Raw genomic sequence first — 16,800 nt, 5'->3', positions numbered from 1 at the left:
AGTTGCAAGCCCAGTGTCTAATACTCTTTCTTTCACAGCCAGGTTTGGGCCACACATGGTGAAGTTGCGTACTCTTTAGCCCCAGTGCCAATGCAATAATCACATTCTACAATCTGTCAGCAACGCAGTATCACCCTAGCGCGGATAAAAGTCAGTCCATGTCAAATACGGTATTCTGAATGACAATGCATAATTCCCCGAGCAAAGAACTAGACAATGACCACATTGGTCATGCTGTCAACAAAATTCCATTGCTTTTAGATGGTAGTATTTTTTTTAATGGGTTTAGAATTCCCTCCGTCCTCTTGGCATGAACATCAATTTCTCTAACTTCTGGTAATTTCTCCCCCTCCCCTCTTTTTCCATTCCCCACTCTGGCTCCCCTCTTTCCTCTTCTCCTCCTCACCTGCCTATCACCTCCCCCAGTGACCCTCCTCCTTCCCTTTTGCCGATGGTCCACTCTCTCCTCCTACTGGATTTCTTCTTCTTCAGCCCTTTACCTCTTCCACCTATCACCACCCAGCTTCTCACTTCTTCGTCCTTCTTCCCCCACCTAACATCTTCCAGCATGTAGTCTGTCCCCTCCCCCCACCACCTTATTCTGGCATCTTCCCCCTTCCTTTCAATCCTAATGAGGGTCTCAGTCTGAAACATTGACTGTTTATTCATTTCTCCAGATGCAGCCGCATCTGCTGAGCTACTCCATCATTTTGTGCGTGTTACTCTGGATCTCTAGCATCTACAGAATCTCTTGTGTTTAGGATTCCCTTGTGGACCACTCCTCTCTCTCTCTTTCTCTGTCTCTCTCTCTATATAAACTCTACTGGGAATCTCGTGCGACCTTTCAATCAGAATTTAGAGTGCCTTTCATTGAAGAAACCAGTCATTTGGTATATTGCAGGGGGAAAATGTTCATTAATTACTTATCTATCTGCTCAACATGCGGCATGTTATTTCTGGAAGTAATTCTGAATTCCTATCCCATTTTAGAGTGGGTGCATGAGTTCAAAGATTGAAGCAGACGTGTAGGAGCAGGTAAAACCTATTTGGTTGGTTTGGTGAGGGGGTTTCAGTTAGAGAGTAGTCGACACCTTGTGTTTATTAATAACTATTCTATGAATAGATGAACTTACTCAGAAAAGGCTGACTGCTGACAGGGTAACCATCAAATCCCACACTGGAACGTAATTGTGACCAATAACATACAAGGGGTTTTGGGTCCTAATATTGTGTAAATAGCGAACACTGGGACTGTTTGTTTCTGTATATTTGTCCATGTATATTTGTGCATGTGAGTGCATATGTTCCTACACACATCCACAGACATCTATTTATTTTCCCGACAAAATTGCATCAGCAAAAACGACAAGCATCCTCGCCATGTTACCCTGCACCTTTAATTGGACGCATCAGTCAGTCCTAACAGTGCACTGACCAGCAGACACCTGACATGAGCAGCTTCTGATCTAAAACACTACTCATTGGCTCCTCTCTCCACTGAGTTATTTGGTATAATCACTATTTTTTTTTCCTGCTGAAATGTTATTTTTCTCTCTTCCTCTCAATTTACAGTGACCTTTGAATAAATGTACTTGAACTTTGACCTACTAATGGGCAGTTTGCACAGTCTGCCCTCTTCCATGGTCACTAACCAGTTTTTGCCACCATCCACAGAGTGAGAGGAACCCCAGTTTATGAATTTCACTGGATAACTATCCCCTCTGAGAAGGAAGCAAGCATTTTAATAGCAACAAGAGCCTTAACTGCTCTGAGGCATTCTTTGAATCATCAGGTTTGCACTGGTGGTGATCCCTTGAAACGCCCTGTGGCTTATTCCTGCTCCTATTTTTTATGCCCTTGGGAGTGTTTTACGATTTTCAAAGCTGAGCTGGTAAAAGTGTAGAACACAGTATGGGAACTGCAAGGCATCTGACCAAAGATCCTTCAGTGCATTGAGGACTGCAGAATGTCCCCTCAGAGCAGCAATGAGGACGGATTTCTTTCACCAGAGGGTGGTAGATCTGTGGAGTTAGTTGTCCACAGACCGCTGTGGAGGCCGAGTCCTTGGATATATTTAAAGCGGACGTTGGTAAATTCTTGATTAGCAAGAGTGTCAAAGGTTATGGGGAGAAGGCGGGAGAATGGTGGTGAGAGGGAAATGAAGTCAGCCATGGCCGAATGGTGGGGCAGAATCAACGGGCTGAATGGCCTAACTATGTTCCTATGCCTTACGGGCCCAGCTTTCACTTCACTTATTTTTAGTCAAGTTAGTAGGCATTATAACTCCGCAGTGGTATAAATACCAGTACTATGGAATCATACAGTGCAGAAATAGGCTCTCCAACCCATGAAGCTATTCTCCTGAGATTCAGATTCATTATTACTGCCTTGGATGGCATGAACTTTGTGGTTTTATGCCAGCAGAACAGTTCCAAGTGTTTCTCTAGATATGTCTTGGGTTGTGGATATACCAGTCTCCACCAGCTCCTCAAGAAGTTTTATCCTAACGCGTCTTTGTAAATGTTTTTAAAATTATAAGAGGTGTTGATGGAGTAAGGAATCAGAATCTCTTGCCCTGGGTACAAATGGCAAATACCAGAGGACATGCTTTAAAGTGCATTTCCCTGCATGCTTCAATATACATATGATAAATTAATCTGAATCTGACTCTGAAACAGAGAGACAATGACTAAAGATGATGTGAGAGACAATTATTTTACAGGGAGAATGGTTGGGGACTGGAATGGGTTAACAGGAGAAGCAATGGAAGCAGACAGTGTGAGAGGATTGTGCTTAGGCTCATGAATGTGAGGGGAATGGAGGGAAACAGATGATATGCCGACACAGGATATTTGGTGTAAACTGGCGTCAAAATCAGCAAAGCATTGTGGCTGAATGCCGTGCTTTTCTTGGGTGGGCCTTTCACAAAGACCAAGGGAAAAAGAGAGGACCTCATCCAAAAGGCAGCTTAAGTGACTAAATTTAAACAATAACTGTATGACTCAAAATCATCCATCCACTGAACCACTCAGCAGGACAAACATGGCAGAGGAGAAAGCACAGCCGAATAAAATGAATCTGTTGTGAGATGTTAATTTGAACCTATCAGTTAGAAAACAAGCATATACCCTCAGTGGCCACTTTATTAGATGCACCGGTACACCTTGTTAATGCAAATATCGAATCAGCCAATCATGTGGCAGCAACTCAAAACATAAAAACATGCAGACATGGTCAAGAGGTTCAGTTGTTATTCAGGCTAAACATTAGAGTGGTGAAGAATTGTGATCTCAGTGACTTTGACCATAACGTGTTTATTGGTGCTTTGCAGGCGGTTTTGAGTATCTCAGAAACTGCTGATCTCTTGAGATTTTCACACACAATGTTCTTCAGAGTTTACAGAGAATGGTTTAAAAATCCAAAAAAAAAATCAAGTGAGTAGCAGCTCTGTGGGTGAAAATACCTTGTAAATGAGAGAGGTTGGAGGAGAATGTTCTAGACTGGTTCAAGCTGAAGGGAGGATGACAGTAAGTCAAATAACCACACGTTACAACAGGGGTGTGCAGAAGAGCATCTCTGAATGCACAACATGTTGAACCTTGAAGCGGATTGGCTACAGCAGCAGAAAACCATGATATAAACATGCACTCAGTCACTTTTTTAGGTACAGGAAGTAACTAATAAAGTGGCCACTGAATGTATTTTTGATTATTGTACCAACAATGGTGTTAAGAGTCTTTAAATATAGCAATTCAGATGCCTTTGGAAAATTGGAATATATATAACTCAGAAATATAAACAATTTTAAAGATAAAGACATAAGAAGTCAATTATCTATAACAGAGTTCTTCTGAGAATAAATCTGAATTTTCAATAGTCTGCAATTATACAAATATATTTATTTCAAACACTGGCTTCAGCAATCCAGCTTAAATGGGCAGATGTTACAATGGTGCTGTGGACTCTCCTCAAGCAATGGGAGTTGAGGTTGGATAATATGAAATTATCTAATCTCTGGAACATAGTACAATCCATGAGAAACAGAAAATGAATTATTTGTCTGCCTTCAATGTAAATATTTATGTAAATATTAAAATTAATTGAAGCATAAGACATAGAAGCAAAATTGGGCCATTTAACCCATCAAGTCCACTCCACCATTCAATCGTAACTGATTTATTATCTGTCTTAACCCCACTGTCCTGCATTCTCCTTATTAACTTAAGTACCTACCAGTTTAAATATACTCAATGACTTGGCCTCCACAGCCGTCTGTGGTAAAGAATTCCACAGATTCACCTTCATCTGGCCAAAGAAATTCTTCCTCATTCTTCAAGAAGAAACAGCCAATGAGCATTCTAAAGAGAAAAGGCTCAGCATCAATGGGAACCAGTTGACTTTGAAAGGTCTCGGCCTGAAATGTCAACTCTTTATTCCTTTCCGTTGATGCTGCCTGGCCTCCTGAAGGGGGAAGAGAAAATACCTGGTGCAGCTTGCATCTTTGACTATCCGGCTGCTTTACCGAGGCAATGAAAAGTGTCGACAGAGTCCACAGAGGAGAAGCTGACCATTTTAGCCCACTTTTGATAGACCTATGTATAGCTCTGAACAACCTCTTGCTCAAACTCTAACTTAGGTCTAATATATTTTATTTCTCTCTCGCTCACAGAATCTGTGCGGACACCAGTCATGTGACACCTTGGGAATGGCAGATGTGGGGACAATCTGCTCCCCTCACCGTAGCTGTGCAATCATTGAGGACGATGGACTCCACGCTGCATTTACAGTCGCTCATGAAGTTGGTAAGTTATAGAAAGCTGAATCGTGCATTGCCCACTCAAGAGACTCCACAACAATTTACAGGGTAAATGAGTCTGTCTCGGACAACATCTCAAGCATTACCTGCATCTGCTTAGAGCTCAAAACTTGAGTAAACATGGGCTAACACAATGAAATGAGAGATTAGCATGCGAGTGCTAGAGCAGGAGCTGGACTGCATTTCCCCAGTTCTAGCTGCTTCAGAGTAAATTATGCTGAGCTTTGGCAGTAGTACAAGGGACCAGTATCATTGATTATGTCTGTTGGGGAGGAAGTACAAGAGCCAGAAGACCCACACTCAACGATTTAAGAACCACTTCTTCCTACTCCATCATCAGATTTCTGAACAGTCCATGAAATGAAGTTTAAAGTGAGAACTGACCAGAGTCATAGAGCACTACACCACAGAAACAAGCCCTCGGACCCTATTATCCTTACCAAACTATTATGCTACCTAGTCCAATTGACCTGCAGCTTTAGCATGGGCTGAAATGCCTATTTCTGTGCTGTAGTACTTTATAACTCTATGACTTTTGACAGTTCCACACCTGATCATTTTGTGTTTGATCACAGGACATCTGCTGGGACTATCGCACGATGACTCCAAATTCTGTGAGGAATCTTACGGCTTGACAGAGGACAAGCGACTAATGTCTTCCATCCTGACCAGTATTGATGCCTCCAAACCCTGGTCCAAGTGCACTTCAGCCACAATAACTGAGTTCTTTGATGACGGCCATGGTATGTATATTGACAGGCAGGTTACTTATAACCCTACGGTAGGCCATCCATTTCGAGGTTCAACATGTTGTGCTTTTGGAGATGCTCTTCTGCACACCACTGTTGGAGCACGTGGTTATGTGAGTTCCTGTCACTTTCCTGCCAGCTTAAATCAGTCTGGCCATTCTCCTCGGATCTCTCTCATTAACAAGGCATTTTCACCCACAGAACTGCATCCAAAAAAAAGAATTTGTTTTTGTTTTTTGCCCCATCCTCTTTTAAAGTCTAGACTTAGTTGTGAGTGAAAATCCCAGGAGATCAGCAGTTTCTGAGATTCTCAAACCACCCCAGCTGTCAAAGCCACTTTGATCATATTTCTTCTCCATTCCAATCTCCGGTCTGAACAGCAATTGAACCTCTTGACCACATCTGCATGTTTATGCATTGAGTTGATGCCACATTATTAACTAATTAGCTATTTGAATTAACGAGCAAGTGTACCGGTGTACCTAATAAAGTGGCCACTGAGTGTGTACCGAGATGCAGATGGAAAATCTTTGTGGACCATCCAGAAAAACTATTCCACACATAACTACATCAGTGTGGTTTTAAAAGAAAAGATAACAGAGTGCAGCATAAAGTGTTACAGAAAGTGCAGTGGAAATCAAATAAGTTACAAGGGCAGGAAGGTAAACTGAGCGATCAGGGGTTCCTTACGGATGAGAGGTCCGTTCAAAAGAGGTGCAGATATAATGGAAAAGCTTGCCTGCAGCAACATCACAGGCACATGCAGTAAGTTCAGACAATGCTCAGAACATAATTGAATTGAATTGACTTTATTTCTTACATCCTTCACATGCGTGAAGAGTAAAAATATTTATGTTGCGTCTCCATCTAAATGTGCCATGTGCAATCATAGTAATTTATAATCATTTATAATAGGACAGTCAATGTAATATAGAGTGTACTCAAATCAGTGTGAGTTGATCAGTCTGATGGCCTAGTGGAAGAAGCTGTCCCGGAGCCTGTCGGTCCTGGCTTTTATGCTGAGGTACTGCTTCCCAGATGGTAGCAGCTGGAATAGATTGTGGTTGGGATGACTTGTAAATGTCCTGAATCATGGGAAGTTCACAACTGCAGATGTGCTGGACTGTCCACACCACTCTCTGCACAGTCCTGCGATTGAGAGAGTTACAATTCCCATACCAGGCAGTGATGCAGCCAGTCAGGATGCTCTCAATTGTGCCCCTGTAGAAAGTTCTTAGGATTTGGGGGTAAATACCAAACTTCCTCAACCGTCTGAGGTGAAAGAGGCACTGTGGTGCCTTTTTCACCACACAGCTGGTGTGTACAGACCACGTGAAGTCCTCGGTGATGTGGATGCCAAGGAACTTGAAGCTGTTTACCCTCTCAACCCCAGATCCATTGATGTTAATAGGGGTTAGCCCATCTCCATTCCTCCTGTAATTTACAACCAGCCATCAAGGCAGAGATATGGGTGCCTGAAGGTAGACACTCAGTGTTTCAGGAACAGCTTCCTTCCCCTCCACCATCAGATTTCTGAATGGACAATGACCTACGTACACTACCTCACCATGGTCTCATCTTGTGCCAAGAAGAGTCCACTCTCAGGGTGGAGGAGCAACCCATTTATGTTCCAACCTGATGGCATGAATATCAATTTCCAGTAAAATAAATTTTCCCTCTCCTTCCCCCTCCTCTCTTCTATTCCCCATTCTAGCCTCTTATCTCTTCTCACCTGCCTTACACCTCCCCTAGATCTCCTCCTCCTTCCTTTTCTCCTAAGGTCTACTCTCCTATCAGATGTCTTCCTCTCCAGCTCTTTACGTTTCCCACCGACCTGGCTTCACCTATCACCTTCCAGCTATCCTTCCCTCTACCCAACCCCCACCCCCCCCCCCCCACACACATTTTTTTATTTTGGCATCTTTCCCCTTCCTTTCCAGTCCTGAAGAAAGGTCTTGGCCTGAAATGTCGACTGTTTATCCATTTCCGTAGAGGCTGCCTGATCTGCTGAGGACAGCATTCTGTCAGTTTTCCAACCTTACAAATGCCCGTCATATTAAAACTGATTTTAGTTCATCAGTTATACAGGACAGTGAAGAGGACAAAAAGTGTGCAAAGCAATAAATTAGTGCAAGGAAAATTTTAAGTCGTTAATAGTGCAAGTGGTGGTCTGTAGGGTTTTGTTGCAGAGGTAGAATTAGGATTGCATTGTGCACTGTGTTAATGCTCAGATACTGTGTTGATGGATTAGGTTTCTGATGCACCATCAATAACTCTGAGACGTGAGGCGAGATATAGGCTTTTATTGGCTGGAAGAAAGAACAAGCAGCAATTGACCACCATACTACATCCTGGAGACTGAGGGCCGGGCTCAGGCTCCAATCACCTTTATACCAGGGTCTGTGGGAGGAGCCACAGGAGCAGTCAGTGGGGGGTGGGGGGGGGGGCATGTCCAGACAGGTATATGTAGTTCATCACAGTTTCTCAATCACATGTACATTGAAACATACAGTGAAATGCTTTGTTGGAGTTAATCAACAAGGATGTTCTGGGGAAGGCAACAAATGTTGCTACACTTTTGACAACAATATAGGATGCCCAAAACGTTTAGAAGAGCAACACACAGTCAATATACATCACAACAGCAAAACAAATTCCTTCTTGCCCTTCTACATTGAATTGGGGATCACTGTCCCAGATTTCTGTGGCCCATCAACCTTGGGAATCTTGACATTGGAAATCACAGGTCTTCATTCTAAGCTCCTGCCAACCCAGCCTCCATCTTTGGGGATCGCTGGAGTCTGACGTACAGATCTTCCAGCTGACCTTGGGCTTCTGAACATGCTAGATGATCTTGAGCCTCCTATCCAAAAGATACTGATTTACCGAGTCATAATTCCTAAAAGCAGAACAAAGGCCAGATGCTTTTGTATTAATTATGCCCATAATGATCACATACTTTCATTTCCCTGCAAAGGGTCAATTAGTCAGGCTACCAAGCTAAACGGACTCAGAAACTCCACATTTGATCCCAATCTGTGCTATATTGCTGGGTGTTTGGTGCCCAGGTTCCTGAACTGAAGGGTAGGGGGAGGGGAATTCTGATGCCCAAAAATTGTGTGGATCTTAATAGAAAAACTCAGATACAGTGTTCCCAGCAAGCAAGCAGCCTGCCACTGTCTTCATTCATGTGTGAATAATGACCGTGGGGAAGTTAGTATGTAGAACCATGATTCACCTTTAAAAGTAAAGGCTATGAAACTGAAGGGAGATTCCAAAGAAAACATAGAGTAACATTTGTGTAAACAGATTTGAATTGAAACATCTCAGTTGCTTATTTACCACAAAGTTCCAGTGGAAAGTATGAATGACCAAGCTTACACTTACGTGGAAGTTCGTTACCTCCCCAGGCTGCACTAAAATCATTCACAGCCAGCGAATCCGTTTCTGAAGTGTAGTTATTGGACAGATTTTAGAAGGATGAAGGGGGATCTCACCGAAACCTACTAAATACTGAAAGGCCTGGATAGACTGGATGTGGAAAGGATGTTTCCGTTAGTAGGAGAGTATAGGATCTGAGGGTACAGCATCAGAATCAAGGGGCGTCCCTTTAGAATTGAGATGAGCAAGTATTTCTTCCGGTAGAATGTGGTGAATCTGTGCAACTCATTACCACAGAGGCTAATAAGTCGCTAGGTATTTTTAAGGCAGAAATTGATAGGTTCTTGATTGATAAGGGATTTAAGGGTTACAGGAAGAAGGCAGATTCTTGATTGGTCAGGGCATGAAGGGATATTTTGCTAATGTTGCCCTTGAAGTGACTGATGTAAATAGAATAGAAAAACCATACTTGCAGCCACAGATCTCCCAAGATGTCACAAGGACCTGGCCCCATTTGACTTCAGGAGGGACAATGATGTCAGTTTGTTGCCACATTGCATTGTTTCAAAGTTCAAAGCAAATTTATTATCAAAGTGTGTAGTTGTCACCAAACACTACTCTAAGGTTCAATTTTCACAGAGATTTACAGGTAAAATAAAGGAATACAATTGAATTTACAGAAACTATTCATAAAGATTGGCAAACACCCAATGTGCAAAAGAACAAACTCTACAAATAAGAAAATCTGCACTTTTATTCATTCAAACACTGAAATTGAAAGAACTGATGTTTATTCCAATTTCCTCCTATCTTCACCTTTTAAGTCTTGACTCTCACTAAGGATTATCGTTGCATGAGAGTCACCTCTGCTTCTTCATCCAGCTCCCCACTTCTGTATTCACATGAGAGTGTGTTACTATTTGACTGTGTTAAGGATTAACCACTGATCTTGGTCTGCCTTCTCTTGAACTCTGTACCCCTGTTTATCACACATTCACACAGCAATACACACACATGCCTGCATTTACAGACACAGCACCACGTGAACACACTTCAACAAAGTACACAAACACACACAGATAAACACAGTTTTTTAGGAACAGCTTCTTCCCCTCTCACATCAGATCTATTATTCCTCTCTTCCTCGATAGTCCCCTTTTGCACTATTTAGTTATTTTTTTATTGTATCTTAGTAATTTGTTACACCTACACTATACTACTGTCACAAAACAACAAATTTCACAACTTAGGTCAATGATAATAAACCTGATTCTAAAGAAATCTCGCAGGAGATTTTTCCCACCCTTCTGCAGGTCCAGGCCAGGGACCTGAGGTCTGCAAGTCTAAGAATCCACGGTCAAGTACTGGAGGCCAAGAGGCAGCCTGGCCTGGGGTCGCAGGCCTATCTGCATTGGGTGAGGTGGCAGCCTGGCCTGGGGTCGCAGGCCTGTCTGTGTTGAGTGAGGTGGCAGCCTGGCCTGGGGTCGCAGGCCTATCTGCATTGGGTGAGGTGGCAGCCTGGCCTGGGGTCGCAGGCCTGTCTGTGTTGAGTGAGGTGGCAGCCTGGCCTGGGGTCGCAGGCCTATCTGCATTGGGTGAGGTGGCAGCCTGGCCTGGGGTTGCAGGCCTGTCTGTGTTGAGTGAGGTGGCAGCCTGGCCTGGGGTCGCAGGCCTATCTGCATTGGGTGAGGTGGCAGCCTGGCCTGGGGTCGCAGGCCTGTCTGTGTTGGGTGAGGTGGTGGATGGGTAGGAGGGTGGGAAAATGGCTTCTTTTGCTGCTTGCCCAAACTGCTGGAGGAACTCGGCAGGTCAGGCAGCATCTATAGAAAACAGTAAATAGTCGACATTTCAGGCCGGGAACCTTCATCAGGACTGCTGTCATCTTTTGTTCCATTATTTTTGTCAAATCTTGTGTTCTGCCAAGCATGGTAGCCCTGGAATGTGTGGTGACACTTGCAAGCTGCCCCCAGCACATCTTTGGATGTGTTGGTTGTTACTGTGATGCATTTCACTGTCTGTTCTGATATACATGTGATAAATAAATCTGTATCTGAATCCACCTCGTTCAATGAGAAGGGGCTCCCTTCACAACACTAGGTCAAACCTGGAACATATTGTGAGCAGTTTTGAGCCATAGTCTAAGAAAGGGTGTGCTGACATTGCAGAGGGTCCAAAGTAGGTTCACGAGAATGATCCAGGGACTGAAAGGGTTAACATTTAAGGACCATTTGTTGGCTCTGGGCTTGTACTCACTGAATTTTAGTAGAATGAGGGGGGAATCTCATTGAAACATTGAATATTGAATGCTCTGGATAAAATAGATGTGGAGAGTATGTGAGAGAGTCTAGGACCAGAGGGCACGGCCTCAGAATAGAAGGACTTCCAATTAGTACAGGGATGAGGAAGAATTTCTTTAGCCAGAGGGCAAATTAATTGCCACAGGCGGCTGTGGAGGCCAAGTCATTGGTTCTGTTTAAAGCAGAAGTTCACAGTTCCTTGATTAGTCAGGGTGTCAAAGGTTACAGAAGACTGGAAAATGGGGTTGAGAGGGATAATAAATCAGCCGTGATGGAATAGCAGAGCATACTCGATGGACCAAATGGCCTATTTCTGCTCCTGTGACCTAAGGTCTTCTTAGTCGTCTATGAAGCTACCTCCCACTGTGCTTTACGATTAATGTTGCCATAGCTGCTTTCTGGAAGCTCTGTACGTGGGAGAACGTTGCCTTATGGTGGGCTATTTGATTCCCTTTTCTAGGGGACTGCCTCCTCAGACCTCCACTGAACCCCATGCGGGCACCAGAGGAGCTTCCAGGTCAGAGCTACGACGCGGCTCGCCAGTGCAAGCTGGCTTTCGGCCCGGAGTACACGGTCTGCCCAGGGATGGATGTTTGTTCCCGTCTGTGGTGTGCTGTCATCCGCCAGGGACAGATGGTGTGCATGACCAAGAAGCTGCCCGCCGTGGAAGGGACCCCTTGTGGGAAGGGGAGGATCTGCTTGCACGGGAAGTGCGTGGACAAAACCAAGAGGAAGTATTACTCGGTGAGTGAGGGAGCTGTGAGTGATGGCGTTATCGGAGAGCATGGAATGAAAGGCCTGGATAGGCTGGAAGGGAAGAGTTAAAATATGAGGAGCACTTGGTGGCTCTGGGCCTGTACTCACTGGAGTTTAGAAAAATGAGGGGTTATCTCATTGAAATCTACCAAATTTTGAAACTCTTAGATAGGGTGGACGTGCAGAGGATGTTTCCATCAGTGGGAGAGTCTATGCCTAGAGGACCTAACCTCAAAATAGAAGGATGTCCCTTTAGAGATGAAGAAGAATTCCTTTAGCCAGAGAGTGAAAAATCTGTGAAGTCATTGCCACAAATTTTGTGGCAATTTTGTGGAGGCCAAGTCACTGGGTATTTTTAAAGCAGAGTAGTAAGTTCTTGACGAGCAAGGGGGTCAAAAGTTATGGGCAGAACACAGAGAATGGGGTTAAGAGGGATAATAAATAGCAATGATTGTTTGGTAGAGCAGTCTCAATGGGCCAAATGGCCTAATTGTACTCCTGTGTCTTATGGAATCCATCTTGAGCAACACATACAAGATGCTGGAGATGCTCTTCAGGCCAGGCAGCATCTGTGGAGGGAATGAAGAGTCGCCGTTTTGTGGCGAGACTTTGGAAAGGAAAAGGGCAGAGGGCAGAAGCCAGAATAAGGAAGTGGATAGAGGGGAAGGAGTACACTCTGGCAGATGACGGGTGAAACCAGGTGAGGGGGTAGGTGGGTGGAGGAGGGGGTGAAGTGAGAAGCTGGGAGGTAACAGTGGAAAAGGTACAGAGCTGAAAAAGGAATCTGATAGGAGTGGAGAGTGGACCATGGGTGAAAGGAAAGGATGGGCTTCAGAGGGAGGTGATGGACACTTTGAGAGTAGAGAAGTGGTGGGAGGTTAACCATAATGGAGAATGGGAGAAGAGAGAAGGGGAGAGTGGGGAGTGATTACCAGAAGTCAGAGAAATCTATGTTCATGCCATCAGGTTGGTGGCTACCTGGACAAAGTATGAATTGTTGCTCCTCCAACTTGAGCTTTGTCTCATCGTAGCAATAGAAAAGGCAATGGTCAGACATGTCGGTGCGGGAATGGGAAACAATTGAAATGAGTGGCCACCAGGAGAAATTTGCATTTCTGTTGAAACATTTTGTGTGTGGTGCTCACGATTCACAGCATCTGCAGAATCTCTTGTGTCTGTGGAATTCATCTTGATGTAGACAGGGACTGGGCTCCCGCTCAGAGTGATAGATGTATGGAGGCAGTGGTACAGGCAGATGCATTAGGGACCTTTAAGAAATCCTTAGGCACATGGATGAAAAGGAAATGGAGCACTAGGTGGGAGGGAAGAGACTGATAGATCTTGGAGTAGGTTAAAAGGACAGCACAACATCTTAAATCGAAAGGCCTGTACTATGTTGTGTCACTCTGCCTAAACAACAAAGGTGCAAAAGTCCAGTAGAATGGATAATTGTATGGGAAGCTGGAGTTCTGACTGCCCTGGTGCTGGGAGAAAGACCCACAGGGTAATTGACTAAGCATCTGTGACATTCCAGTACCGTGTTAAAAGCAGGAACACAGCTGGCAAACCTACCGGAACTTTGTTCCAATGGAAATAATGTTAGCCAGCTCAAGAACAACAGGCCCTTGACTGGAATGCACAAGATGAAAGCTATTTTCCCACAGACCCTTCTTGCAGTCAGCTGCCAAACAGTAGTTGATTCCTTCCAGTTCCCAAGAATTTTGAAATGCCCATCTGATCATTGCAGAACGACCTAATGGCAGTGCTTTGTCTGATCTCTGGCCGACTGCCCAGGTTTGGTGTCTCACGGCCCTATGGTCATGGACCCTCGGCTACAGAAGGGGCTGGTTACCTGATGCTGAATCAGATTGTTTGTTGCTCCAGATTCCAGCATCTGCAGTCCCTCGTGTCCCCAGCTGACTTCTACTGATTTTATGCCATTAACTCCTTGTTTTGTTTCCTGGGTTACAGGCTTCAGCGAACGGCAACTGGGGCTCCTGGGGCTCGTGGGGCCCATGTTCACGGACGTGCGGAGGTGGGGTTCAGTTTGCCCGCCGGCACTGCAACAACCCGGCACCCCGGAACAACGGCAAATACTGCGTGGGCAAAAGGGCAATCTACCGATCATGTAACGTGACTCCATGCCCGCAAACTGGTACGTGTCTCCAGCAAGCTATAGTGGCTTGGTAGTGACAAGATGATAAGAGGCATCAACTGAGTGGATAGCCAGAGATGCTTCTCCCAGGGCAGAAATGGCTAGTACAAACGAGCATAATTTTAAGGTGATTGGAGGAAAGTAGAGGGGGATGTTAGGGGAAAGTGGGTGCATAGAACACACTACCAGGGATGGTGATAGAGACAGATACATTAGAAGCACATAAGAAATTCCTAGACAGGTACATGGATGATTGGAAAATGGAGGGTTATGTTGGATGGAAGGGTTAGTTTGATCTTAAAATAGGTTAAAATGTTGGCACAACATTGCAGGTCAAAAGACCTGCCTGTGCTGCTCTGTTCTATGTTCTTGTTCCATAAGATATAAGAGTATAACTAGGCCATCAGTCTGTTCTGCCACTTAATCATTGTTGATTTACTTACTCTCTCAATCGCATTCTCCTGCATTCTTCCCACAAGCTTCAGACATCCTAACTAACCAAGAGGTTATCAACCTCTGCTTTAAATTTACCCAAAGACCTGTCTTCCACAGATTCATTCCCACTGCCCCACTCTGCCTAAAAAAATTACTCCTCATTTCTGTTCTGAAGATACATCCTTCCTTTCTGAGGCTGTACCCTCTGGTCCTAGGCTCTCCCACTATTGAAAATGTCGTCTGCACATCCACTCTATCTAGACCTTTCAATAAATGGTAGGTTTAATGAGATCCCCCTTATTCTCTAAACTTCAGTCAGTACAGGCCCAGAGCCATCAAAGTCTCCTCATGCATTAACCCTTTCATTCTCAGGATCATTGTCTTACTCGGGACCACTGTTGTAACGTGTGGTAATTTGAGTTACCGTCACTTTCGTGTCAGCTTGAACCAGTCTGATCATTCTCCTCTGACCACTCTCATTTTCACCCACAAAGCTGCCACTCACTGGATTTCTCTTGTATCTCACAGCATTCTCTGTAAGCTCTAGAGACTGTTGTGTGTGAAAATCGCAGATCAGCAGCTTCTGAGATACTCAAACCACCCCATCTGGCACCAACAATCACTCCACAGTCAAAGTCACTTAGATCACATTTCTTCCCCATTCTGATGTTTGATCTGAACAGCAACTGAACCTCTTGACCACATCTGCATGCTTTTATGCATTGAGTTTCTGCCAGATGATTGGCTGATTAGATATTCACATTAATGAGCTGGTGTACAGGTGTTCCTTATAAAGTGACGACTGAGTGTACATTTATTTCAGTAACTGCACAATGTGTAAACATCATACCATATAATCAGTGAAACACTACAGCATGGAAGGAGGCCATTTGTCCCTTCGTATCGATAATGGTCCATGTAAAATAATCCAGCTGGGTCCACTCCCCCATTTTCTCCCTAAAGCCTAACAAACATTTATGCAGCTCCCTTTGAATACTACATCTGAATAGTAGACATGCTATATTGGTGCCAGAATGTGTGGCCACACATGCGGTCAACCCCCAGCACATCCTTGGTTGCATGGGTTATTAACGCAAATGACACATTTCACTGTATGTTTCAAACTATCTATGATAAATAAATCTAAATCCGAATCTTCTTCCGACTCTGTCCCTAACAGTGAATTCCAGACCTGAGCAACTGGCTGTGTAAAAATAACTTTCCTCCTACTGGTCTTTGTTCTTTTGCTGATCACTTATGCAGGTGGGAACGATCATTCTGTTTCCTTGGTGATTTCAAATGCTTCTCTCAGACTCCCTTACAACTTTTTCTGTACCTCATGTCTGCTTTACATCTACTGAACTGAAGTCCCTCAACACTGGAATCATGTTGGTAAATCTCTTCTGCGACCTTTCTCAAATCTTTGCATCTCTGTTGATGCTCCCATGGAAACGCAGCTACACAGCTCGTGCTGACTTTTAGGCCCGATTCCCAGATACCATTCTTACTGCACAAGTCTTTGGCATATTTGTTTATCAAAGACAACATTGCTGAACTTGTTCTCATTATCCATGCATACAACCTTCAGCCAAGTTACACCATTATGATTGGTTGTAGGAAACTTAACTGATTTTCCTCTCCCCTTTCTCAAGCTTAGGGCACTGAGGTCCATTGTAGGTCCTTAACTATAGCTTCAATTAACATCACTGCTAAGTAATCATGGTTTACAGTCGCACCGGGTGGTGCCCATACCCATAGAGATGGTGCTCAAGAATGTTAATGTTAGAAATGATTAGAGAAACACTGCAAGTATTGTCCAACAAATAGAAGTATCGGAGGTGGCATCCTATCATTAAGAATTTTAGAAGCCCAACCTCAACTAATAAGGAACTATTCATTGACATTAATACATTCATATTTACATTTGTGTTCTGTGAACTCTGGTGCAATTTCAACATTTAAGAGAAATTTAGATAAGTACACAGATGGGAGGGGTATAGAGGGATATGGTCCAGGAGCAGATCAATGAGGTTTGGCCCAGACTGGATGGGCCAAAGGGCCTGTTTCTATGCTGTAGTGCTCTTTGGCTCTATGTTTACATATATTATATAATGTTATATTCTACATTATACTTTATGTATTCCATCATAATTCCACCCACTGACATGCAACAATTATTATTAATTATAATTAATATTACTACAATTAATG

General features: G+C 43.9%; 1 protein-coding gene across 1 annotated transcript in view; it reads left to right on the top strand.

Moving 5' to 3' along the window:
- The window catches only part of LOC132393545 (A disintegrin and metalloproteinase with thrombospondin motifs 5), an 84,285-nt gene that overhangs the window by 32,811 nt on the left and 34,674 nt on the right, over window positions 1–16,800 (top strand). The window contains exons 3-6 of the mRNA XM_059968938.1: window positions 4,670–4,802; window positions 5,392–5,559; window positions 11,704–11,987; window positions 13,971–14,154. Of these exons, the coding sequence (XP_059824921.1) occupies window positions 4,670–4,802; window positions 5,392–5,559; window positions 11,704–11,987; window positions 13,971–14,154 (769 nt within the window). The remainder of the gene's footprint in view (window positions 1–4,669; window positions 4,803–5,391; window positions 5,560–11,703; window positions 11,988–13,970; window positions 14,155–16,800) is intronic.

Source organism: Hypanus sabinus, chromosome 4 (assembly GCF_030144855.1).
Source record: "Hypanus sabinus isolate sHypSab1 chromosome 4, sHypSab1.hap1, whole genome shotgun sequence".
NCBI lineage: Eukaryota > Metazoa > Chordata > Chondrichthyes > Myliobatiformes > Dasyatidae > Hypanus > Hypanus sabinus.
This window is presented reverse-complemented; position numbering and strand designations above follow the sequence as displayed.